Source organism: Labrus bergylta, chromosome 2 (genome assembly GCF_963930695.1).
Source record: "Labrus bergylta chromosome 2, fLabBer1.1, whole genome shotgun sequence".
NCBI classification, from domain to species: Eukaryota; Metazoa; Chordata; class Actinopteri; order Labriformes; family Labridae; genus Labrus; species Labrus bergylta.
The window spans coordinates 33689487-33717052 of NC_089196.1; the positions used below are offsets into that span (position 1 = coordinate 33689487).

The window sequence follows — 27566 nt, forward strand, 5'->3', positions numbered from 1 at the left end:
GAAGTTACTTTTATACAATAACCATGGATTACGTCAGACCACGATGCCTCAGATTTTAAACATCTACTGTAAAGGCAGTGCTATCCAGTACTTTTTTATTTCCTTATTTAAACAGAAGCTAAACCAAAAGAGAGACTTTGGTCATATGATGAATTATAAAGTCCAAAGCTTTATTTGTTTCTTTTTTGTGTCAAATGAACACAACTATAAATGTACAACACTAGGTTGGACAAAAATGCCAATAAAGATGCAGAGTTTAGGAACATTACTCAACAGTCACTTTTTCCTTGCACTTTGTAAACTGAAAGATTAAACCAGTATTATAAACAAATACTAAACTAAAAAAAAGTGTTTTTTACATACAGTGCTTTTGGTTGCTAAATAAAAACTGCTCTAAAAGAGTTTATAACTTCCTTCACAGCTTAAAGGAACAGCGACAATGTCACGAAGTTCGACAGTAATAAAATAAGCATAAATAAGCTCAGATGAGTTAAGATTATAGCAATTTAAATAACGGAAGAAGAGCAAGAATTTTGGAAATATCACAGGCAGGAAACAAAGTGATAAGACAGAATAAAATGGGATAAACTACAATAATAAAGGATACGGTTGAGATGAGTGGAAATAATAAATATAGGAAAAGATGAGAGGAAAGATCAGGTGAGATAAAATAAATTACAGTGAGATAATCGAGCAGAGGGGTAAGATGAGGAGATAGGACGAAACAAATTGAGGTGAGATAAGATAAACTGTAAGAAGAATGGGGATTAGAATATTTAACATCAAGATTGATTGGAAATAAGAAAGGGAAATGAGCTGAGAGAATTAGAAATAACATACAGAGAAGACATTAGAGGTGATAAAGTAGAAGATAAGATAAAATAAATTTACAGATGAGTGGAGAGGTTACATTAGATACAATTAGGAAATATTACTAAAAAGGAGATAAAAACGAATAAGAATAAAAGACAAAAGAGAAGATGAGACATGGTATCGGTACAGGAGATAAGGTATGACAGGAGGATGTAAAAGAAAAGGTGAAATTATATAAAATATTGAGTTAAAAAGGAAGGAGGTGAGCTGAGATCATATGGGAGAAAATAAGAGTATAGGAGATAAACTATCAAGAGACACTGTGTCAAACCTGCATCTTAAAGAACGCTAAGTCCAACATTTAAAAATGGACGTGCTATTGTTGCACCACATTATCAAACATGAAAGTGATCCAAATGATCCAACATGATGTGTCAACAGACAATATAGATTAAACTTTCCTCTTAAGAGCTGTGATTCTATTCTTAATGTAGAATTTAATAGATAACCAATTTCTGTTGCTACTTTTTCCTGTTCAAGGCACTTATCGCAGTCGCTTTTCCCAGGAACACGACATTTGATGATGAAGGACATCATGTGCTTCTCAATGGCAAGGATCTCCTCGTTCTCCCACATCCTTTTCTTGGCAGGCTGACGAGCTGTAAAATAGTTAAGACACATTACATTTCTGTGTTTCTATATGGACAAGCTATTGAAATCAATAAACAGTTAAAGTCAACCATCATGAGCAGACCAAGCTTAAGTGGACAGTGGACTTAAGGAGAAGCCACACTCCATCCCCTCACCATACACAACAGCACTATGTCCACAATGGACACTTTCAAGTTCCTAGGACCACAATCTCCCGGGACCTGAAGTGGACCGCTCACATAGACACTATCCAGAAAAAGGCCCAGCAGAGGATGTATTTCCTGTGTCAGCTCAGGAAGTTCAACCTGCCTTGGGAGCTGCTCATCATATTCTACACTGCAATCTTCCAGTCACTTCTCTGCACATCAATAACTATTTTGATCTGTAATCGAACAGGACAGACAGACTGCAGCAGACAGTCAGGACTGCAGAGAAACTCATCAGGCCCTCCACCCAGAACTTATACTGGTCCAGGGTCAGGGAATGGGCAGGTAACATTCCTGCAGATCCCTTACAGCCCAGACACAAACTGTTGAAACTCATCATGCTCCATTAGATCACTGTACACCAAAACAACCAGACACAGGAATAGTTTCTTCCCCCAGGCCGTCACACCGATGAATACATAATAGTCACAGCATCAGAACTGTCACTGTGAAAAAGTCATGTGACAGCCAATGTGAATGTAAATAACATTATTTACCTATCAATTAATATATTACTTAACTATTATGTATATTCATTCACAGTTAATCATGCTAATATAATTTCTTTATTTGATGCACAAATGTATGTAACTGAAAATACTGTAAAATTGATCTATCTCATGTAAATTAAACAATTTGCTCTGTTATTACATTATGTTTATTCCAACATCTTATTGTGTAATGTTGGCTTTACATCTTAGTTTAATGTTTAATGCTTGTAGATAGAGAGTAAAGTTAACCAGAGCCAAACTCATATGCTTGTATGTTTACACACACGTGGACAATAAAGCTGACTCTTTCTGAAGACCCTGATCATCATTCCCTGTTTTAAAACAAGAATTGTCTTTGTTCCCACAATGTCTATTACAGTACAGCATCATAAAACACACTGACAATCAAACAAATCAACCTTGGACAATAATATACATTTTTTTTTAGATTGATCTTTTAGCACTTGCCTCTTTCTCTTTTTGATGACTGAGGGTGCTGTGGTGAGGCATCGCTACGGTTCTGCTGTGGTGAGGCATCGCTACGGTTCTGCTGTGGTGAGGCATCGCTACGGTTCTGCTGTGGTGAGGCATTGCTATGGCCCACATCTGATGCCTCGTTCTCCTCCCTCTGACTAGATGTGACCCGACTTTCTAAAAACCACAACAACAAAAAAACAACAACAGAAAATATGAAATTCTAGTGTATTTATCCTACCCCAGTAAATGACTATGTCCCAGGCTCAACCTAATAATCAGTATCAGCATTCTAATGGACTGGTATTGTCAAAATTAGTCTTATCCCTCCGTGTGGCTGTTACTATGCTACTCCTTTCAACAAACTGAGTCCACAGTGGGAGCATTCCCCTCACCAAATGCTAGTACAAATTAGAGGACTGCAAGCTCTGAAGACACAAGTTCCACTAAGGGGAGGATGAGTTGCATTGAACTGTTTATCTTTAACTCATACAATATTAACATTTAGTAAACAAAAGAAACAGACTAAGTGACAGAAGTTATACTACATTAAAGGAGCCAAAAATATAAATGGGATATCCTTACACATAATGGATGTCTTCTAAATACATGAGCATGTTCACAATTCAACTCACATGAAAATACTTACCGTGTTTGTCTGGCTCCACCTCAGCATCGCTGTCAGGATGCACATTCTCTGTTAGGGGGTGGTAGTAAGGAGAATGACTCTGGTTTAAATTCATTTGATTCATGCATAAATAATGCATTTAGGAAAATGTATGAAATAAAAGTATTAATGTACATTTTTTATTTATGTAGAGACATTTGAAAAGAGATTTAAAAACAATAGTACCCTCAGGGTCAATGCTGATTTCATCGAGGGTCTTTCCCTTAAATTCTGCCAGGCGTCCTTTTTCCAGAGCCATGAGAACTTTGCTTATTTTAGCAAGTTGGAGGGTGCCCTCAGGAAGTCTGTAGAACTGCCGATGCACTCTTATATCATGGCCGAGAAAATCTGCTAACTGATCCAGCTCTGTATTACTGAGGTTGAGAACTTGAGATAGTGTTCCTGTTTGTTTGTGCAGTTTTGTCGAGGTTAGACTTTCAGGACTTGTTGCACCACAGACCTTGGCAAAATGTCTAAGGCTATCAGAACCACGGTAGCAGGTAAAAGCAGTTGGTCTTGCAAATAAGTACTTGTTCTCCTGAGGAACCCCACATTCATGCCGTTTGCTCACCAGCAGATCCAATGCTTGCTGCATTGCTGGGGTCAAAAGCACAGGAACTTTTCTTCCCCTTTTTCCTCTTGTCTCAATCCTTCTGAAGTGTTGGCAGAGTTTCTTTTCTAATGCAGACAGAGCTTCACTGACATCTTCCCGAGGGTCTGATACATTGTTAGCCAGATATGCAGACAGGGGAATTTTGGACACCTCCCCTGCTCTTCTTCGGTTGAACAAAATAACTTGTGTCAAAGTGATCTTTGCCAGCTGTGTCCATGTCTGCGAGGATGCCTCTGTCGATAATTTTGCGTGGATGTGCTTTTGTTGAACATCCAAAAAAGAATGCAAGGTCTGGACATCTTTTGTGAATGGAAGCAACAGAGGGGTATTCCACTTGGATTCCTGAAGAGTTCTTAGAGATGCAGCTGATATCATCTCGTTCCATCTGGCCTCATATACTCTGCGGAAGGTACGAGCATCTTTTGCCACACTGTAGTTGTTCTGTACATTGGCACGGCTTTCAACAAGAAGAGAAATCTTAGTCAAGCTATGTCCAATTTTGAGAGCAAGACTTGAGCACTTATAAGCATGTTTTTCACTGTCATAGCCTGCCACACATTTCACAGCTTGCACAACTTGCATAAAGTTCGCAGGTTTGATGTGGTCTTGAATAGTCTTTAAGGAAGTGGTTTTCCTTGAGCAGAGCAGAAGCCTTCCAAGCTCTCTACATTTCTGCCGAATGTACTCATGTTTGCCAGCATCATAACCAAGTCGGTTAAACAGATGCTCACCATACTCCATGATACAGGCATCAGATTTGACTGCAGAAGAAACTTCATCTTGTACCATATTGGTTATCAATCTCCAAAGTTCTTGTTTGACACCAGGTGGTGGTGGTGTAGTAAATGCACAGAGAGCCTGGACACGGGTTTTGCCTGGTTTGCCTGGAACATTAGGCTTGAACTTGCAGATGATCATGTGCCGCCAAAGAAGTTTCCTTGCATAAAACCCTTGACAATATGTACAATGCATAAAATCTTGTGCTTTGGAGTCCTGTCTTGGCTGCCTGCGAGGAACAAGATTTCCAACACCGGAATTTAATACTTCAACATTGTGTGCAAAGTTGCCTCTGTTTCTCAAATGTTCCAGATGCATTTGTCTTTCTTTTGAGCGTTTAGGAAAGGATAAAGCCTCTGCAACCTCTGTCGTATTGGGATGAGCCCGCTCCAAATGTCTTGCAATTTTAACAACTCCCAACTTACAGTAAAGACAAAACTGCTTTTTGTTGTATATTCTTGACCGGTTCTCCTTTTTACAGATGGTAGGTATGACGAGTGAATCATCAGAATCTCTATCTTCTGTAAGGAGTGAAGAGGCACTGTCAGGAAGATTCTGGTCCAGATCTGGAATTGAGTTTTCTAACAGGGAACCAGTGTCTCCTATTTCACTCAGTTTTGATGAGTTACCACTCCTAGTTGGTGTTGTAGCACAGGACACACTAGTTAAACGTTGCCTTTTACGTCTTGTACCACGGCTGCATCTCTTTCTTAAGGGTGAGCGTCCTCTATAAACCAACTGTTTTGAAGAGGCACTTGCTTCTGTTGGGGAAAAAACACTATCTTCAATGTCATCCACATGCCTTTGAAGCAAACTGTCTCTCTGGCTCTCTCTCTGTTTGACGGGCCCAAGAACTTCACTGATGTCTGTACCATCAGAATCTTCACTGGTCTTTGGGATATATTCCTCTCCACTGTCAGCTGAGGTTGAGTCAAAAAGCTCATCCGAATCCAAATCAATCCAGTTTTTCATCTTGGGAAAATAAAATGTAATATAAATTCTTGTTGAAATATTTGCTTAACCTTTTTTTCATCTTGCTCAAAATTATTTGTTTCTTTACCTGTATGCTTTTGGTCCTCCTAAGCCTAGGGATAGGAACTTGGTGGTAACCCTTTTTGGAGAGGCTGAGTTCATAGTCAGAGGCAGAACTTGGACTTGATATCTAGAGTCCAAAAGAAATTTTTTTTTTCACTTCTATTCACAACAAAAAAACACAATTGATGAAAAAGATACACACACAAAATGTACCAACTTCACAATACCTGAAAACATCTGTTAACATGAACAGGATTCCTAGATGGAGTCTGAGATTCATCAGAATCTGTGTAGTCGACAATGGAAATATTTACTCCAACTTTGTTCAGACCGGTTGCATCAGAGCCCTATTGAAATAATAGTGACATGATAAAAAGAAATGTGGAAAATACAAAGCTTTGTAGAGTGGCGGCATTTTACATGATTAGGTGACACATCATGTTGGTTATCAAGTCATTCATCAGTCTCTTACATTTGCACACTGTTTTTGTCTTGCCGGTTTTCTGCTCATATCACTTCTATACTTCATTTTATGCCTGTATGTCCCTCTTCTACTGAACAAGAACAAAAGAAGACAAAAGCACATAGCCCACTATGCTGGACAAAAAGGTCATTATTTCGGTAAAATCTAATTACATTGTGCATATTTTCATACATTTATTTTATAGTGCGAGGCATTGCTAAATCCCTATTCATGACACATTTTTTAATGGTCTGATGAATTTAGATAAACTGTGATTTGGTGTATTAAAAATATATTTCAAAAACATTAGAAATTAAGTGATTTCATGCATTTAATGAATGCAGTAAATTAGAATACACCAAACAGAAAAACCTCCAAATAAACTGGCACTGTATCTCACCCTCTAGAATGAGTGCCTTCTAGCATACCTCTCAAATCAGATGAACATAGATCGTAACCAAACAAATATGTACTTAATAATAATCAATAATGTTGATACTTCAACAATGGATCAATGAGGAGAGGCTTCGAGATCTAAAAGGAAGACCAGTAAACGGTTCAGAAACATAAATGAATACCTCAATCTGGGAAACAGAAGTGCTCTGAGGATCCTGCTCCATGGTTCTAGAGATTGAGAGGTTCATAGGAGATTGGCTTCCATCCTGAAGAACATAATTAACCATCATTACTGATTGTTGATCAGTATTCAACTGATTCAGATTGAACAAACAACATTACAACAAAATCTTTAAAAACATACTTATTGTAGAACACCCTGAAGCCTTTAGTTTACATTTTCCATCTATGACCCAACACTGACACTGATTTTAACCAAATATCAATCTAAAGTGTTAATACTAAAACAATGGATCAATGAGGAGGGGCTTCAAAAACTAAAGGAGGGACACACTGAAGACCAGAAAAAGTTCAGAAACATAAATGAATACCTCAATCTGGGAGACAGAAGTGCTCTGAGGATCCTGCTCCGTGGTTCTGGAGATGTCAACCTCAGCAGAGTCTGTCATAGGAGATTGGCCTCCATCCTGAAGAATATAAGTAGTTTAATTGTTGATGGAAATAATCACTGACATATCTCAGATGTAATACCATTAAGCAAATACAAATGAGAAAAATACTTCTTATATAGTTATTCAGTACATCATGTGTCATTAAGTTTGAATTCCCCTCCACTTTGATCCATTGTTTGGGTGTTAACTCTTAGAAGTACATCTTGGTTTGATTTAGATCAATGTACTCTGGCTGTAGGAACCTCCAGGTGTATATGATGTTGTAGTGTCCTCTCAGAGTGTTTCCTTAACTTAAACACACCTGTCAGGTGTATATGATGTTGTAGGGTCCTCTCAGAGTGTTTCCTTAACTTAAACACACCTGTCAGGTGTATATGATGTTGTAGGGTCCTCTCAGAGTGTTTCCTTCACTTAAACACACCTGTCAGGTGTATATGATGTTGTGGGGTCATCTCAGAGTGTTTCATTGGGTGTTACCCCTCCCCCACTTACACACCTGTCATGTGTCCTGTTTTGTGGGGTCCACGATTAGTGAATTATATTGATATCATTTAATGACACTTTATTTAGTGCAGTGGAAAACAGATGAAGCCAGAGTTCAAGAACTAGTGTCACTCATGGTGTTCAATTAAAATGTTGGTCAGAAAGAATAAACTAAGTGTCATTAAATGTTTATATAATAATAAAGTAACCGTGGACCCCACAAAAACAAGATACCTGACAGGTGTGTGTGTGAAATGGAGAGTACTTATCTACTAAACCAGCACCCTGACAGGACCCCAAAACCTCAAAAACCTGAATGTGCCTGCTAGCACACCTATGACCTCAGACTGACACTGATTTTAATCAAATCTAAATTTAATCTAAAGTGTTAACACTAAAACAATGGATCAATGAGGAGGGGCTTCAAAAACTAAAGGAGGGACACACTGAAGACCAGAAAAAGTTCAGAAACATAAATGAATACCTCAATCTGGGAGACAGAAGTGCTCTGAGGATCCTGCTCCGTGGTTCTGGAGATGTCAGCCTCAGCAGAGTCTGTCATAGGAGATTGGCCTCCATCCTGAAGAATATAATTAACCATCATTACTGATTGTTGTTGATTTAGATTCAACAAGCAACATTACAACAAAATCTTTAAAAACATACTTATTGTAGAACACCCTGAAGCCTTTAGTTTTAATTTTCCATCTATGACCCAACACTGACACTGATTTTAACCAAATATCAATCTAAAGTGTTAATACTAAAACAATGGATCAATGAGGAGGGGCTTCAAAAACTAAAGTAGGGACACACTGAAGACCAGAAAAAGTTCAGAAACATAAATGAATACCTCAATCTGGGAGACAGAAGTGCTCTGAGGATCCTGCTCCGTGGTTCTGGAGATGTCAACCTCAGCAGAATTTTTCACGGTAAATTTGCTTCCATCCTGAAGTAAAATTCAGTGTAATTGTTCAGTTGTAATCAACAGAATAACACCTGGGTGTGCTACTCAATTTAGACTAACCTGTTTCCTCCAAGGCCAATCTGCTTGTCCATAATCATATGTTATCTCTTCCCCAGCATTGATGTCCATCATAGCAAAGAGAAAGAGGTACGGCTTGCCTTCTGCTATGATCTTCTTCATTTTACAGTTCGGGTGCTTGTCGTCATCATCTTCCTAGACTGCCATCTTCTCGAGCTGCATCAACACTTCAAAAATATATTAAATCAATTATTAGACTTCATAAAATCAAATATCTGATAGAATTAAAAAATAATAATAATCCACCAATCATTTAAGAGAGAGCTTCAATAAAGATCATTTAGTTTTTTTTTTGTAACACAGCTCAAAGCTTTCATTCAAGTGACCATCACAGAGGGCTGGAGGACAAAAAGTGCTGAGGGAAGTAGGGTCCACCATTGAACACTGTAGAACTGCAGAACAGAAAATACTTAGATCAAGTGAACACAATATTTGATGTCAGGATGAGAAGTCTGTTCCCTCACGAGGACAGCAGAGTGTCAAACAGCATTAATCCACGATCTCCTCCTCTCTGGGTTTTCTATCAAACATTACATTCTGTAGAAGAACAACCCTGGCTTATCTCCTTGTCAGTTAGTTCATCATCCAACAACTACTGACTTTGATTGAAATATTCAAAGAAGACTGATATTAGCATGTGGATAGCAGCTGAGACCGATAACGTCCCTGTAGTATACAGCAGTATGGAGCCTTTCTTGCCCGCCAGGTTGGTGGTTCCTGAAGTGTGTGATGTCACATGCAAGCTATGAATACCTTTAATACTAATACTAAGTAGACAGATCTTTACTGCCCAATTAACTTAGTGACTTGAATTAATATCACACATTGTTTATGAGATGAAAATACCTCAGCTGTGAAGAAATAAATTATTTAAAACTCAATCTTAGCCTTACCACCATGTTTTATCATGCCAGTGGAAGTCAAACATGAAGACAGCACATCTGCCATGGTATACTCTCCTCCTTCTCAGAGATTCATCAGAATCTATTAATTCTCCTCGATACTGCACAATGAAGTCTCCTTTTTGGAAATGGGTCTTGGCAAAGACCCCTCGACCTGATGCAAACACACAGATACATTTTCAATATATAATAATAATAATAATAATAACTTTATTTATATAGCACCTTTTAAAAACACAGGTTTACAAAGTGCTTTGACAAACAGCAAGAACAAAGCAAACTAAACACAGAAAAACATTAACAACAGTAAGAATATAACAGATGCAAAATACCAAAAATAATTAAAAACAATTCAACAGAAAAGAACCCAAAGTGCACGATACCCAACCAGACATATATAACCCAACCATCATAAGAACCATCATAAGAACCCAGGAACACAAGAACCCAACAACATGAGCTGAGACCAAGAGGACCAAAGATTTAAAAAGATGTAAGAAACTAAGAGATAAAAGCAAATAAAAAGCAATGAGAAGGTAAGCGCAGTAAAGGAAATAAAAACAAGTGGTTAAAGGATCAAAAAACCCAAAACTATAATATTAATAAAAATAAAAATTAACTATAAATACGAAACATAAATAGACAAAGTAAGTAAGATAAGAAATTACCAAGTTAAAACACAAGAGGAGATTAAGATATGAGCATAAATACGAGATAAGACCATAAATAAAAGACAGTAAGAAGTAGAAGAAGATAAAAATAGTAAAACCAGTAAGAGAAGACATTAAGAAGACGACATCACATAAAAGCAAGTCTGTAAAAGTATGTTTTAAGAAGGGATTTAAAAGAATTGAGGGAGTCTGCGAGTCTTATCTCCTCAGGGAGGTCGTTCCAAAGTCGAGGGGCCCTGACTGAAAAGGCCCGGTCACCTTTAGTTTTAAGTCTCGACTTTGGAACGACCAGGAGGCTCCCACCCGAGGATCTTAGACTGCGGGCTGGCTCATATGGTGTCAGTAACTCTGTTATATAGCTTGGAGCCAGCCCCGTCCGTGCTTTAAAAGTAATGAGTAAAATCTTAAAATCGATTCTAGAACGTACAGGAAGCCAGTGTAATGAAGCTAAAATTGGAGTGATGTGATGTCGTCTGTTACAACCAGTAAGAAGCCTAGCTGCTGCATTTTGGACCAGCTGGAGGCAAGACAGTGACTTATATAATATACAGAGCTTCAGTGTTATACTTTAACACCCTGGAAACTGCACAGAAAGGAGTCTTTTCCATCATAATGCAACCATGACACTGGTGTTTGGTACCCATCAGTAATAGTAAGAGGTAAGCTCTGATAGTACTACAAATTCACAAAACTAAATAATACTGAAAAAAAATAATCATACCTTTAAAAGAGTCAATGTATTTCACTTCCAACCCTGCTGTCTTGTCCAGGCCTTTCAAAGCATGTTCTATTGCATCCTGTTTTGGGGATTTCCTCCGTCTCAGCGAAGCCATTGATCATCCTGTAATCAAATACAGAGCATGTAACCTGATAGTCACAGCTTGGACACACTACCTGCATGAGTAGTTTGTGACTGCTACCTGTTGATCTGCTGTGGCTCATATGATCATAGTGCCCAAACAGACAGTTTGCAGAGGTCTGCAGCATCCCTTAACTTTCTACACAGAATTAGCCTTGCACAATAATCATCAATCATCTAATGTATTGTTTTCTTTCATCTCACATTTCATTTATATTAATGCAGATATATGGAACTGAAGAAGTATTGATTGAAGAAAAAATGTAATATGTACTCTTTCTTCTGTCTTTACTGTCTACATATACACATACAAAAATTGCAGTTAAAGCTCCTATTATAGATGTTAAGATGTCAATATGACTACATTCAATACTTTGTAGTGTTTAATTGGAGAGGCATGACGTCAGAAGGAAGCTCATCACACACCATGCTGTGGTCTATCAAAGACTACACATGAAGCACTTTTATGGCTGACAATCACATCTACATCTCCTTTTGTGGATATATTTTGCATCAATATCTACTTTACTTGTTAACTAGTAAAGACTTTACTTGATATTTCACTGAGAAATAATGCATTTGCTTTTGAAGGTGTACACTGAATCATTGAGCTGCTTGAAGTAATGGAAGATTTAACTAGATATTATTATTCAAAATCTCTCTCTGGCTCACATCTTTCACACATTTGTAACTTTACAAGAATCAATATGACACAAGTATGATTTACTTACAAGGAATATCCTCAGTTTTAAGCAAGGCGGCTACAAGATTGACTTTCGCCACTTGGCTTTTTTTGTTAGCATTTAGCTACTTCAATTGAATGCAACAAATTTACAACGGGTACAAAGGGTAAAAAAAGCAAGGCATGTTCCTTTTTAACTTTATAACACGCAAACACATTTTTAACAATCCACATGTATTATGTTTAAGCTAACTCAGCTAACCAGACTCATGTCGAGTTAAACACTTCTTTGAGTCTGACCACATGAGTCTGGCTCAGTGCACTGAAATAAATCCATATTAAATTAAATATAACTTACTTTTTCAGTATCAGCAGCCCTGCTTCCATTTACTTCATCAAACTGGAGTCAAGTGCTTCTTCTGCTGCGCGTCTCAAACGTGATGAGATGAGGAGCGCTTGTTCAGTAAAGTGAGCACGTCCTGTAGGGGTGGGGAGGCGGTTACACCTACGATTCCTGTCTCCGCCCGCCTGGCATGTCACCATGGTTTACCAAGGCAACACAATCTCGCGGAAGAAATTCACTCATTTATTTATGAATAATACCTGTTTGTATTATGTTTAAGGTTAATTAATATAATTTTCATTCATTTTCATTTCTGTTATTTTTTGTTTAAGTGAAGTCAGAACATTTGATCACTGGCTTGTCGTATCTTAGCCTACTTCAATAGCTGTAGCTATCATAGGCTATTAATCACTGCGAAGGTTTATCCAATCCAATCCAATCCAACTTTATTTGTTAAGCACTTTAAAACAGCCACAGTTGACCAAAGTGCTGTACAGAAGAATAAATAAAATATGTAACAGCTCACATGAGATAAAAGAAAACTACATGTGAAGTACAGAATCAAGTTAAAAGACATAAAACAAGTAAAAATGAATAGGCACGCAAAAAAGCGAAATAAAATAAATAAATAAGTCGACGTCTTACTATGTGTCAAAGGCCAGGGGAAAGAGATGGGGCTTAAGACGATATTTAAAAACAGGCAAAGAAGAGGCCTGTTTAACGTGCTGAGGTAAAATAAGATAAGATAAGATAAGACAATCCTTTATTTATCCCACAATGGGTATAGGTATATTGTTCCATAATTTTGGAGCCGCAACAGCAAACACACGGTCCCCTCTGAGCTTCCGCTTGGTTTTTGGCACCCTCAGGAGCAGCTGATCAGCTGACCTGAGAGAGCGGGTGGGCGTGTAGGGGTGTAGAAGCTCAGAGAGGTAGGGCGGGGAAAGACCATTAAGAGATTTAAAAGCAAATGAAATAATTTTAAAATTAATCTTAAATTGTATGGGCAACCAGTGGAGTTAGGTCTAAAATGGGGGAAATGTGGTCATATTTTCGCATATTTTCGTGTGCCAGTTAAAAGACATGCAGCTGCATTCTGTACCATCTGGAGACGGGCGTGGTAACAAAGGCGTGGATTACCGTCTCAAAGTGCTGCCTTGAAAGAATTGGCTTTATTTTGGCCAGCTGCCTCAAATGGAAAAGGCTTGATTTTACCCACTTCTCCCACACCGGTGAACATCCAGGGAAAGGACATTGAGAAGTGGACTCTTATAAGTAGGGGTGTTCACCTGAACAATAAGCTGTACTGGACTGTTAACAGCCAAGATCTCTACAAGAAAGGCCAGAGCAGACTTCATCTGCTGAGGAGACTCCACACTCTCTGTGCAGGGAGCACTCCTGAGGACTTTTTATGACTCTGTGGTGGTATCAGCCATCCTGTACGGAGTGGTCTGCTGGAGCAGCAGCACTACGGCTGCCGACAGGAACAGACTAAACAAACTGGTGAAGAAGGCCAGCTCTGTCCTGGGCTGCCCCCTGGACCCTGTTGAGGTGGTGGGAGACAGAAGGATGATGGCAAAGCTATCATCCCTGATGGAGAACGTTTCCCACCCCCTGCATGGAACTGTAACAGCTCTGGGCAGCTCCTTCAGCGGCAGGTCAGAAGGAGAGATACCGCAGGTCCTTCCTTCCTGCTGCAGTCAGACTGTTTAACCAAGCCTGCTCCCAGTTGATCACAAAACACACACACAACTGGACAATTCACTCTGACATGCAATAATAATGTTATATTATGTTTATCAAACCACTTTGTGCAATAACATGTTATATTATCTATTTTTTTGTACATTCTTAATTTTTCATTTTTTTATTTAAATTGTATGGGCACACTACATTCACTTTTTGTTTGCAATCTTTGCTCTTTGCTGCTGTAACATTGTAAATTTCCCCGTTGTGGGATAAATAAAGGATTATCTTATCTTATTTTACGACAGCCTTAATCTGACTGTCAAGCTTAAGATCAGGGTCCACTTTAACCCCTAGTTTGTACAGGGGGGTCCCAGTGGTACCACCAAAAACCATCACTTCTGTCTTTTTATCATTAAAATTTTAATTTTGAATTTTAAACTTTTAAATTAAAAGTTTAAGTTCGGAGCCATCCAGGCCTTTATGTCATCAAGACTATTTTAGCCTAGCATTTATACTTGTACAAACAGATAGAAAAAGTTGGTTAATGTTACTTAATGTATCATTGTTAAAAAAGTGAAATGTTTGGGGTCTTAAAAGTTATTTATGGAACGAGTGAATATTTTTATATAGTAACTGTATTTACAATAAACCCATGTTTAGCAATTACTCAGTGTTGACACAAAATTAACTGTCTTTTCAGTCAATTCATTCAATTGTCAAACAGTTAGGTCATTGTTTGCAGCTAAACAGCTGATGAAGTCAGCCCTCACCAAAGATGGCTGCTTGCACATGCGCATTTCAGCAAGTGTGTGTGAAGTGTGTGTGAAGTCTGTACAGGATGTAGTGGCAAACTCCGACCACTAGTATGCACTCCGGAGTAAATCCGCTATACACACTTAAGCACACTTTTCTCGGTTTATGTGCATTTTGGGGATAACCCTGAAAACTTCACAGGGCACTATTTAGACCCTTTTTTCACTGAATTAGAGCTAAAATTTTTGGGGTCCAGGTTTTTGGTTCCCACAAAAATTTGAGTCCCCATGCTGTGAGTGGGCTGTCACATTCCGGTTCCTACAATGTAATAAAGACACACACACACACACACACACACACACACACACACACACACACACACACACACACACACACACACACACACACACACACACACACACACACACACACACACACACACACACACACACACACACACACACACACACACACACACACACACACACACACACACACACACACACACACACACACACACACACACACACACACACACACACACACACACACACACACACACACACACACACACACACACACACACACACACACACACACACACACACACACACACACACACACACACACACACACACGAGAAAACTAAGAGGAGGACCCAGATGCAGAATTAACAAAAAAATATTTAATTAAACAAAAACTCACTTTAGAAATCCAATCCGGAGAAAACAAGGAGCCACGAGTAAACTGACATACTACAAAAGACACAGACAAATGACATACAATGAACTGACACAGAAAGGAAGAAACACAGAGACTAAAGAGACACAGGGGTAATCAAACACAGGTGAGACTAAGGACACAGGTGAAGACAATCAGGGCAATCACACTGGAGGGAAACACACAGAGGAGGGAATGAACACAAGACAAGAAACACTGAGGACAACTAGAGTTGTTCAAGAATGAACAAAACAAAGTAGAACATAAAGAAACACTAAACACTGAAAAACAAAATTAAAAAAGACCAAATCATGACACCTAGACTTTTGAATAATACCAATAAAGTAATATTTGATAGTTTTGATCAGGACTGAAGTTGATCAAAAGATGTAACCCAAAAAAAACAGAAAAGCAATTAATCTGTACTATTTTTATAGCAGATTTTGGAAGTGGACATTTTTGTCCTTAATGACTGAAGAGGGTAGTAAATTAAACTGATGCCTGAGGGTTTAAAGTGTGTCTTATACAGCAGATTTGATGGTAATGACAGCTTATTTCAAGAACCTTCATATAAAGTGTTACCCAAGAAGAACTTAGACTGAGGTTCTGCCTGTGTTTAAACAGCTGTCATGAAACACTTTAACCAGAGCTGTGTCAGTGCTGCGGTTTGGTCCAAAACCTGACTGGAAGACATCCAAACAGTTGTTCAATATCAAGAAGTTATTTAACTTCAGTCAGTCAAACACAGCTTTGTCTATCATTGGACCTAACAGAGGAAGACTTGATATAGGCCTGTAATTATTCATTATTGTCTAGATTGTTCTTTTCTAGTAGTGGCTTGATGACTGCTGTTTTCAGGGCCTGTGGGAAGACACCTGAGAGACAAGTTTACCATTTGTAACAGATCTGGAGCCATGACTCCTCCTCCTGCTGCCAATATCAAGACAGCAGGAGGAGGACTTTAATTGTTTAATTGTCACTTGTTTTTTATTGGTGAGATCAGAACAATACAGACATTAAAGAAGGGGGTCCATTGTTTTTCTGTGATGTAGAACATTTAACCCCCATTACCACCCCCACCCCCCATTATCACACCCCACAACCATGAAACAGACCAGCTGGACAGAGAGAACAGAGTCAGCTGATCTTCAGTCAGCAGTGTTTCTCAGACCGACAGACGACACAGAGACACTGAAGAACCAGGAGACCAGAACATAAACCCAGGATAGAGAGGTTCAGTGAATGTGGTGTTGAAGGTGTGGAGGTGGATCAGTGTGTCAGAGGAGACTCTGTAGAAGGACAGAGAGCCAGCAGGACAGTCCACATACACTGCTACTCTATTAGAGACAGAGGAGGAGGAGGAGGAGGAGGAGGAAGAGGAGGAGGAGATCTCCATTCTTATGTGATTGTGACAGACAGAGTAACCTTTATCAGAGCAGAACAGACTCCAGGACTGATCATTAAATCCAAACAAACATTCATCACTGTCTCCTCTCCTTCTGATTCCTCTGTAACTCACTGATACATCAACCTTTCCTCTCCACTCGACCTCCCAGTAACAGCGACCAGTCAGACCAGTCCTACACAGCAGCTGAAGACACCAGTTATCAAATCTGTCTGGATGATCAGGATATGACTGAAGCTCCTCCACACGTGTCACCTTCCTGTTGTTGTCAGACAGTTTCAGGTTTCTGTTCACTGTGTTTGTGTCCAGTTCCAGCTCACAGGCGTCTGATGGAGAGAACGAGACACAACACAGCTGCAGGTTATCATCTGTTCATTCATCAACAACTTTACTGACACTTACTGATAGGGGTGTAAAGGTACACGTACTCGACCGGACCGTTTCGGTACAGGGCTTTCGGATCGGTCCGCGTGTTATTTCTGAACGATTCCAAAAATGTTCAATAATTTTCATGATCAAAATCTCTGAATTTGCATATTTCCTGCCGGCTCCGATGCGAAGTGAGGCAGCGACGAGTTGTGCCTCATCCCAAATTGCGCAATCCCTCACAAACTGGGCCGAGCGTATGCCTTTTGCTTTCTTACTGTTTGTCACCAATGTAATGTTTGTAGACACTTCTATTATACGTCCTCACTTTCCATAGAATAAGTAATGTATTTCACCTGTTTTTAACATATTTAGTCTAATTTGACATAAAACCGCACTGAAAAAGCATGAGGTGAGGCAGCTGCTTCACCTGAAGGGGGCGTGCGTCAGGTTGTGTGAGGCTCATAAGACCAAGAGTTTATGCTTGGTTTGATGGTCGCTCCTCTTCTATGCAGAATTTTTTATATAAAAAATTTGGCTCTGATTGCAAAAATGGAAAAGGAAGATTTTATATCTAAGCTTAAAGATTTCTCAAAACTGGACTTTCAATCAAAACGTGAAGTGATAAATAATGGAAGACTTTTAAAACTAAAAGAAGGTAAGGAGGACTTTTACAACAAAGTCACAGATATGTTAGTCCAGAAGGATAGGTGAATGGACTTTGTTTACAAGTAAAGGTAAGACCATGAATACACTGCAGTATATGCCTACTTTTATTTTTATTGAATGAGTATGAATTGTGGAATTGCAATGGAAAAAACAGACAAACTGACAAAGACACGTTGACAAGACGAGAGTAGTGTGCCGTTCTTGTTCAGAGGACATCGGGTACGTCACAGGCAACACGTCCAACTTATTAAAGCACTTGAAAAGGCACCACGCGAACGTAAACATCACTGCAACTAGGAAAAAACAGACAGCCTTTTGCTAGTAATTCTAAACGGGCCAAAGCCATAAAAAATGCCACTGAAGTTCTTATATCGACAGAGGGAAATATTAATAGTTCTGAAACTACACTGTCCCAAATGTGATTAGGTTTATTATGTGCTCAAAGAGCATTCAAAAAAGTGTTGCCTTCATAAACTAAAAGGTGGAAGTGTAATTAAAAATAAATATTTTTATATATAGGCTATATTAATGACTTCATTTCATTCTAAAATACTTTATTTCATTCATATCTTTTATTTATTGGAGACTCTTTTGGTTGAAGGAAGCAGCATAAGTTTATTTTTACTTTTTTTACAATGTTTAATTTAAAATGTTATTAAAAAGTAACCTGAGCAGGTGTACAAGTCTGAACTGTCGATGCTGCACTTAGTCCAATGTGTAAAAGGGAAATTATAAATGTTTCTAATAAAGAAAAAAAAGCGTTGCATCAGGTCCCTTTACTGTAGTGAAAATGTACCGAACCAAAGCTTCAAAACTGAGAACTGTACCGAACTGAAATGTTTGTGTACCGTTACACCCCTACTTACTGAGAGTCAATCAAACTTACAGTTCATATTCAGCACTGAATGATGTTGGACAGCACTGAAATGTAATAATCCAATTCTAATCAAGTTCAAATGGAGTTACCATGGCAGCCAGGAAGAATGGAGATCCAAATCAACAAACACATGCAGTGAATAAAGTCTGACTAATCAAAGTGCAGCACAAAGAATCTATGAACCATCTGCTGTCTCCAACTGTTCTGTCCTCAGAGGTCACATTCAGCACAAACAGGAGCCTCATTTCCACTTTCACTGTCACACACAATGTGATGGCAGCAGGAGTGTGCCACGTCCCTTTGTCCTGTCTAACTACTTTTAAACTGTGTTTCTGAAGTCATGGAGACCATTTCTTTTCCATCAATCTAGGCTCTACAACATACATGTTTTTGTTTTAATGTAAATTTAACTGGACTGGATGAACAGATCGAAATCTGAAGAGACAGATGACAACTCAGTCCTTGTGAGTTTTTCTCTGCTTGTCTAAGGTGTAGGCCACGCCGTCCAGACCTCACCTGGCCACCTGGCGGCCTGCAGCTGACTTGTGTATTGTTGTTGGATGTTCCTGCTGGCCTGTACTATGGTGATCGTGGACTTTGCTGTGTGCCTTACTGTCTGCACAGCCAGAAGACGAGGAGGAGAGCTAGTTTATGTCTCTAAAGATATTCTGTTTCTATTTCATCACTGAATTCACGTCTGGATGTTTTTGAGGAGAGAACTTGATGTTGGAGACTCTGCATATTTACATGTTTATGAAAATGAACGTCAAATCAAAAATGATTTCTGCTGTTTTTAAAGTTGATGAGCTCCACGAGCTCGACTACGAGCAGCCGGCCAGCAGCCAACATCAAAATGTGAAATGTCACAAAAACTGCATGTTGTAAAATATACATTTCTGTTGGATGTGATGAATGGTGATTTTCTATTCACTGGATTATCACTTTTATTTCAGTTTACATTTTTCATTTCATATTTAAACTCGAGTTTCCATCACCCTCACTTTTATCATCACTGTGTGTTACTTCCAGCCCTCATCCTGTTGTAGTTTGAAAGGTTTAATCATAACAGAAACACAATCTGGACAGCAGCAGGCACAAACCAATAGTTATCTAACCTCTGAATTTAGCCAAGTCATAAGATCATGTTCTGATACACAAGACACACACACACACACACACACACACACACACACACACACACACACACACACACACACACACACACACACACACTCTTTCCTGTTAAGAGACCAGTTGTCTGTCCAGGAAACTTCTAGGAAATGGTCTTCATATAGCACACATGTTGTAATTGCTCAGTGTGTTGATTGCCCATAAAAGGATGATTGGGATGTTATAAAAGTTCCGGTTGAGCGAGGACGCTGGCGTGTATGTCGCCGCTTCACGATCCGTGACAAAAATGGTGTTTCTTTTGTGCTATCTATGCTTCTCCCTCCTACTTATCCTCTACTAACAGTCTGCAAACAGATCGACTTTGCTGCTGCTTTCAGTTTGTGTAAACTGACAGCTACTCACCATCTATGACGATCAGCTGTTAGCGCTAGCCGCCGATCAGCTGTTAGCTTCTCGCACAGCTATCAGGATATCCTCACCAGTCTGTGATCACTGGACCCTCGCCTGCCTTATTGGTGGACCGTCCTTCTTCGTCGGCCACGTCGGCTCCCTACCTGGCTTGGACCCGTCGCCCTGCGCCACCTGTTGGCTACCGCTGGCTGCCGCTTCCCCCCTACTCTGGCTCGGCTGCTGGCGGCGAAGAGGCCTGCCTGACAACCAGACTGCCGGCTGCTGCTCTCCTGCACAGATTGTGTCCAGACGGGTCTCCCGTCTGCCACAAAATTGGTCCTTTCCTTATCCTGGTTTGGCTCTCATTCCTGCGGTTTTCCTGACCCCGGCTGGCGCCCGGTAGCTTGCGGCTTTCAGCCTGCGGCTAGCAGCTGCTCTCCCTGCTGCGGACATGGTACTACTAACATACTCCGCTCTGCAACTCCAGAATCTCGCCTGCCACTTCTCTCCGGACAACCTTGCTTCCATTAAATCTTTCGGACCCCTGCGCCGTCCTCACTACGTGCATAGGGCTGCCCGATGCAAGTTGGTTTACACTGACCATGCTATCCCCACTGTAGTGTCTGACCGGCGCCATCATCACAAGAAATCACACGTGCACACCAGAAACCTGATACCTGTTGTTGTGTGTGTTGACAGAACCACTCCTCTCTCCCCCTCTGCTTCAGAATACACCACCGCCTCATTTATGCTGCAGAATGCTCGCTCCCTTAACAACAAAGCAAACCTATTTCACTAAATATCAAACTTTACTGACAGATCCATGTCATCAGAATCATTCAAACCGATGGTTTTATTTAGGCTATAATCGCGCATGTAGTGAGCCGTTTCCAATAAGTAACTTTCATTATGACAATATATAAACATAAAATAAAAATAAAAATAAAAGTCTGCCACATACATATTGCATCAGCGCCGTCTCGCCTTCATTATCCCGGACGGACCTCAGAGGACTGGACTTATACACTAATGTAATCACTGATGTAGAGTTAAACATTAGACTAACACAAAGACCATAGAGCCTCCAGTTTTCATTAATATATTTCAATATCTTGCATTTATCATCAATTGTGATTTTTAGTTTTAATAAAGAGTGCACAGAGACATGGCGATGGCTTCACACATTTCACCTCCTCCATACTCAGCACATCTTCATCAGCTGCATGTATTTATTCTGTAAATAATTCAAGTGTGGACATTAAGTCGGGGCATCTCTGACACGATCATTAAGCCATATATTTGATCATAATTAGTCACAGTGCAGACGGAGATGCCCACGAAAATATGTGGCCAACAATTAAAAGTTTTTGTTGGTTGATCAAACCTTTGATTAATAATATGATAGAGTGAGGGAGAATGCTGACTGACGTGTCCTCTCTGCCACTATATGAAGAAATCAGTGTGGGTCCTGTAAACATGTAAACATTGCAGATATACTCGTGCGTAATGATGAACGGTGGATGTTTTGGCACATAGGACAGCATGAATGCAGCAGCGACGTGGTGTCAAACCTTTGATCTGCCCCCTCGTTTGGATGCATTTTCATTCACGAGCTGCTTTGCATTGACCGTTTATGGTTGAATGTGGGCGTGTAGAGGGCGGAACATGGGACTAATCTACGTGCGCACATTTCCAGGTGGATCGTGATTTATAAAGGGAACATTGCGTGCATGTGTGCGTACGAACGGTTTTATAACTCTGAATCATTTTGTTTCCGGGTTTTTGGCACACGTACATTGACACTGGTCATTTTTAAAAACCTCCTCAAACACCATCTGTTCACCAAAGCATTCAGCCTCATCTAACACTCCCCTCAGCTGATCACCCACTCCCTTTCTCCTTCATTTGTTTGTCTAGTGTTTCTATCCTTTCTCTTCTCTGTTTGTGTTTTTCTATTCCTCTCTTGTTGTCTCCCAATACGCCCCCCCCCCCCCCCCCCCACACACACACACACACACACACACACACACACACACACACACACACACACTTTGTAAAGCATCCTTGGGTTTCATGAAAGGCGCTATATAAATCTAAGTTATTGTTATTAACTTCTCAGAGAGAAATAAACAAATCCTCTGTTCACAAGCCATAGTCTCTGTCTGATTGTTCAAGAGCATTTACTCTTCTACACTCCAACATGTGCTGCTGTGTTCTGATGAAGAGAAATGAAAACACACTCACACTTCCTCAGACCAGGCTTCAGTCTGTGCAGTCCACTATGGTCCAAACTGGAGGAAGAAACCAGATCAGAATCTATTTCATACATCTTCATTTAAATCCAGCATCAGACAAGAAGCAGAGTTCATCATTCAGAAACAGTGAGACAGCTTCTGTGTGTCTGTCTGTACCTCAGTGTCTCCAGTCTGCAGTGTGGATCCTGCAGTCCAGCAGACAGCAGCTTCTCTCCTCGTTCTCCTGGATGATTGTAGCTCAGGTCCAGATGTCTCAGGGGGGAGGAGCTTAGAGCTGAGGCCAGAGACGCACAACCTTTTCTTGTGATCAGACAACCTGACAGACTACACACACACACACACACACACACACACACACACACACACACACACACACACACACACACACACACACACACACACACACACACACACACACACACACACACACACACACACAAGCACACGCACACACACACACAAACACAACATACTTAACATCCATTGGTCCATTCTTCTCTGTTTTACCAGTAACATCCCGTCATAACCATGCAGCTGAACAGAATAGACTTCATAATCTGATACTAATCAATATTTACTCTGGTGACAAATAGTGAAGGTAAGACAGAGCGTGAGATAAACACACAGACTGCTTTGACATCAGCAGTGATGTAGAAACAGTTCTGAACTGTTTCATCTGAAATAAAGATTCTTTAGTTCTTTATGTTCCAAACATTATCCATGGTTTGTTTGTTGGTGGGGAAAGAACTTCATATTTAACTTTCTTTATTCCAGTCCAGCTTCCTCAGACTAAAAGACTGAGAGCTATAGAACGAGCTCAGAGCTTTACAGCTTTAATGTGGAAACATACAGTAAAACTTTAAACCACCACCAAGGCCCATTTAATAAATGATTCATCAAGAAAACGTGATCTTAGATGAATAATGTGGATCAGCAGCACACTAACCTGAGAGTGTCCAGTCTACATAGTGGACTCTTTAATCCAGTAGACAGCAGCTTCACTCCTGAATCCTGCAGGTTGTTGTTGCTCAGGTCCAGCTCTCTCAGACTAGAGGGCTGGGAGCTGAGGACTGAGGACAGAGCTTCACAGCTTCTCTCTGAGAGGTTACAACCACTCAGCCTGAAGAGGATATGTTTGGTAAGTTAATCAAAATATCAAATAAACTAAGTACATTTAAGCTCATTGGGTAAACTTTCACATGAATAAGTCCTTACCTGAGCGTTTCCAGTGAACAGTGTAGAGTCTTTAAACCACTACACAGCAGCTTCACTTCTGAATCCTGCAGGTTGTTGTTGCTCAGGTCCAGCTCTCTCAGACTAGAGGACTGGGAGCTGAGGACTGAGGACAGAGCTTCACAGCTTCTCTTTGAGAGGTTACAACCACTCAGCCTGAAGAGGATATGTTTGGTAAGTCAATCAAAATATCAAATAAACTAAGTACATTTAAGCTTATTGGGTAAACTTTCACATGAATAAGTTCTTACCTGAGAGTGTCCAGTCTACAGAGTGGACTCTTTAAACCACTACACAGCAGCTTCACTTCTGAATCCTGCAGGTTGTTGTTGCTCAGGTCCAGCTCTCTCAGACTAGAGGACTGGGAGTTGAGGACTGAGGACAGAGCTTCACAGCTTCTCTCTGAGAGGTTACAACCACTCAGCCTGAAGAGGATATGTTTGGTAAGTTAATTTAAATATCAAATAAACTAAGTACATTTAAGCTTATTGGGTAAACTTTCACATGAATAAGTCCTTACCTGAGAGTGTCCAGTCTACAGAGTGGACTCTTTAAACCACTACACAGCAGCTTCACTCCTGAATCCTGCAGGTTGTTGTTGCTCAGGTCCAGCTCTCTCAGACTAGAGGACTGGGAGCTGAGGACTGAGGACAGAGCTTCACAGCTTCTCTCTGAGAGGTTACAACCACTCAGCCTGAAGAGGATATGTTTGGTAAGTTGATCAAAATATCAAATAAACTAAGTACATTTAAGCTTATTGGGTAATCTTTCACATGAATAAGTCCTTACCTGAGCGTTTCCAGTGAACAGTGTAGAGTCTTTAAACCACTACACAGCAGCTTCACTCCTGAATCATGCAGGTTGTTGTTGCTCAGGTCCAGCTCTCTCAGACTAGAGGGCTGGGAGCTGAGGACTGAGGACAGAGCTTCACAGCTTCTCTCTGAGAGGTTACAACCACTCAGCCTGAAGAGGATATGTTTGGTAAGTTAATCAGAATATCAAATAAACTAAGTACATTTAAGCTTATTGGGTAAACTTTCACATGAATAAGTCCTTACCTGAGTGTTTCCAGTGAACAGTGTAGAGTCTTTAAACCACTACACAGCAGCTTCACTCCTGAATCCTGCAGGTTGTTGTTGCTCAGGTCCAGCTCTCTCAGACTAGAGGACTGGGAGCTGAGGACTGAGGACAGAGCTTCACAGCTTCTCTCTGAGAGGTTACAGACACTCAGCCTGAAGAGGATTCAGAAGAACACAAATGAAAGCAATTACAAACTATAGTTATTATTTCTGAATAAAGAGAACTATAGTTAACCTGGATAGTTATGTGAGCACGTACAGAGCTTTGTTTGAAGCTTTGATCACAGGCAGCAGCCTCAGAAGAGCCTCCTCTGAAGCAGAGTATTTCTTCAGGTCAAACACGTCCAGATCTTTTTCTGATGACAGTAAGATGAAGACCAGAGCTGACCACTGAGCAGGAGACAGTTTATCTGTAGAGAGACGTCCTGATCTCAGGGACTGTTGGATCTCCTCCACTAGAGAACGATCATTCAGTTCATTCAGACAGTGGAACAGATTGATGCTTTTCTCTGCAGACAGATCCTTACTGATCTTCTCCTTCATGTACTTGACTGTTTTCTGATTAGTCTTTGAGCCTCTTCCTGTGTGTGTCAGCAGACCTCGTATGAGATTCTGATTGGTCTCTAGAGAAAGACCGAGGAGGAAGCGGAGGAACAAGTCCAGGTGTCCATTAGGACTCTGTAAGGCCTGGTCCACAGCACTCTGATATAAAAGTGTTGGGTCAGGGTTTTCTCTGAATCCTTTAGACCACCAGGATGTTGTTTGTTCTTCTGACATCAGATTGACTCCAGAGTTGATGAAGGTCAGATGGACATGAAGAGCAGCCAGAAACTCCTGAACACTCAGATGGATGAAGCAGAACACCTTGTCCTGGTACAGTCCTCTCTCCTCTTTAAAGATCTGTGTGAACACTCCTGAGTACACTGAGGCTGCTCTGATATCGATGCCACACTCTGTCAGGTCTGAGTCATAGAAGATCAGGTTTCCTTTCTGCAGCTGCTCAAAAGCCAGTTTTCCCAGAGACTTAATCATCTTCCTGCTCTCTGGACTCCAGTGTGGATCTGTCTCAGCTCCTCCATCATACTTGATGTTCTTCAGTTTGGACTGAAACACCAGGAAGTGGATGTACATCTCAGTCAGGGTCTTGGGCAGCTCACCTCTCGTTCTGGTCTTCAGCACATCCTCCAGAACTGTAGCAGTGATCCAGCAGAAGACTGGGATGTGGCACATGATGTGGAGGCTTCTGGATGTCTTGATGTGGGAGATGATTCTGTCAGCTTGCTCCTCATTTCTGAATCTCTTCATGAAGTACTCCTCCTTCTGTGGGTCAGTGAACCCTCTGACCTCTGTCACCATGTCAACACACTCAGGAGGGATCTGATTGGCTGCTGCAGGTCTTGTGGTTATCCAGAGGTGAGCAGAGGGAAGCAGTTTCCCCCTGATGAGGTTTGTCAGCAGCACATCCACTGAGGTGGACTCTGTGACATCAGTCAGGGTCTCGTTGTTTTTAAAGTCCAGAGGAAGTCGACACTCATCCAGACCGTCAAAGATGAACACAACCTGGAACTCTTCAAACCTGCAGATTCCTGCTTCTTTGGTTTCAGGAAAGAAGTGATGAACAAGTTCCAATAGGTTGAACTTTTTCTTCTTCAGCACATTCAGCTCTCTGAAAGTGAATGGAAATGTGAAGTGTATGTCCTGGTTGTCTATGTCTTCAGCCCAGTCCAGAGTGAACTTCTGTGTTAAGACTGTTTTCCCGATGCCAGCCACTCCCTTTGTCATCACTCTTCTGATTGGTTCATCTCTTCCAGGTGAGGCTTTAAAGATGTCTTCTTGTCTGATGGTTGTTTCTGGTCTGTGTGGTTTCCTGGATGCTGTTTCAATCTGCCTGACCTCGTGTTCATCATTGACCTCTCCAGTCCCTCCCTCTGTGATGTAGAGCTCTGTGTAGATCTGGTTCAGAAGGGTTGGGTTTCCTGCTTTAGCAATCCCCTCAAACACACACTGGAACTTCTCCTTCAGGTTAGATTTGAGTTTTTTTTGGCACACTGCACCTAACGTTCCTGAAAAAAGAAAGAACTGAAATCAATGAACAGATCCTGATATAGATCACATGACTATCTGAGTTTTGAACTTTAAACCTCTTTGTCCTTTTTCTAAAATACTAAATCTGTTAAAATGTTCTTACTGCTCTGCAGACAGTCAGCCAGCTCCTCCTGCTTCATTCTCCTCAGGAAGTGGAGAGTGATCTTCAAAAATGCCTCTTTGCAGCTTCTCCCCTGCTTTTCATCCTCACTCTGACTCTCTAAGCATTTTGGGTAATCTGGACTCAGAACCCTGTGGACTCTCTTCAGCTCGTTCTTCACAAAGGTGATGATGTTCTCCTCCAGCAGCTGGAACAGAAGGAGACACTGGATATTTAATATAAACTGGTAGAACTCAACATGTGGTTCATCTGTCAGTCTGAAGGTCAGCTGGTCTAAACAGAACAATAACTTAGCATTAAATTATTGTAATGGTAGTGTATTAATTAACAGTGTGTTGAACACACCATAAAGATGGAGTCCAGGTCTGTTGGATTCTGCTGGTCTGATTGATCTCTGTGAACGTTGGAGCTCTCCTGTTGAACTCTGTGACAGGACATATTACACAAGAAAACAACAGGATATATATAATGAAACTCTGAGCCAAGATATGAGTCTTTAAACAACAGAGACATAACATTAACTTGATTTTTAATTCTCACCTTCCATCAGCCGGAAGTCCACCTTTAAAGAAGATTGGAAGAAGTTTAGA

General features: G+C 40.5%; 4 protein-coding genes across 7 annotated transcripts in view; 1 reads left to right on the forward strand and 3 right to left on the reverse strand.

The window, feature by feature from the left end:
- The window catches only part of LOC136181104 (NLR family CARD domain-containing protein 3-like), a 724139-nt gene that overhangs the window by 294312 nt on the left and 402261 nt on the right, over positions 1–27566 (reverse strand). The gene's annotated exons all lie outside the window — the stretch shown is intronic.
- Positions 1–27566, forward strand: part of LOC136181112 (protein NLRC3-like) — a 693514-nt gene that overhangs the window by 156680 nt on the left and 509268 nt on the right. The window lies entirely within an intron of this gene.
- LOC136181076 (uncharacterized) lies at positions 416–6970 on the reverse strand. The gene is made up of 8 exons (XM_065961311.1): positions 6769–6970; positions 5955–6074; positions 5753–5854; positions 3489–5664; positions 3285–3332; positions 2630–2812; positions 1339–1472; positions 416–421 (listed from the first exon to the last, which is right to left on the reverse strand). Exons 1-8 carry the CDS (start codon positions 6874–6876, stop codon positions 416–418), a joined length of 2877 nt encoding a protein of 958 aa, XP_065817383.1. The 5' UTR covers positions 6877–6970.
- LOC136181161 (stonustoxin subunit alpha-like) lies at positions 16506–22538 on the reverse strand. Its single transcript, XM_065961683.1, has 2 exons — positions 22448–22538; positions 16506–17096 (listed from the first exon to the last, which is right to left on the reverse strand). Exons 1-2 carry the CDS (start codon positions 22536–22538, stop codon positions 16531–16533), a joined length of 657 nt encoding a protein of 218 aa, XP_065817755.1. The 3' UTR covers positions 16506–16530.

Excerpts from the sequence above, each read along its gene's own strand:
- LOC136181076 (XM_065961311.1), bottom strand. The coding sequence starts at position 6,876 with ATGATGGTTAATTATGTTCTTCAGGATGGAAGCCAATCTCCTATGAAC. Across the intron at positions 6,075-6,768 it reads CTTCTGTTTCCCAGATTGAG|GGCTCTGATGCAACCGGTCT; the intron begins GTATTCATTTAT and ends TTATTTCAATAG. Across the intron at positions 5,855-5,954 it reads ATGTTAACAGATGTTTTCAG|ATATCAAGTCCAAGTTCTGC; the intron begins GTATTGTGAAGT and ends TTTGGACTCTAG.
- LOC136181161 (XM_065961683.1), bottom strand. The coding sequence starts at position 22,538 with ATGAAGATGTATGAAATAGATTCTGATCTGGTTTCTTCCTCCAGTTTG. Across the intron at positions 17,097-22,447 it reads GAAGCCTGGTCTGAGGAAGT|ACGCCTGTGAGCTGGAACTG; the intron begins GTGAGTGTGTTT and ends TCTCTCCATCAG.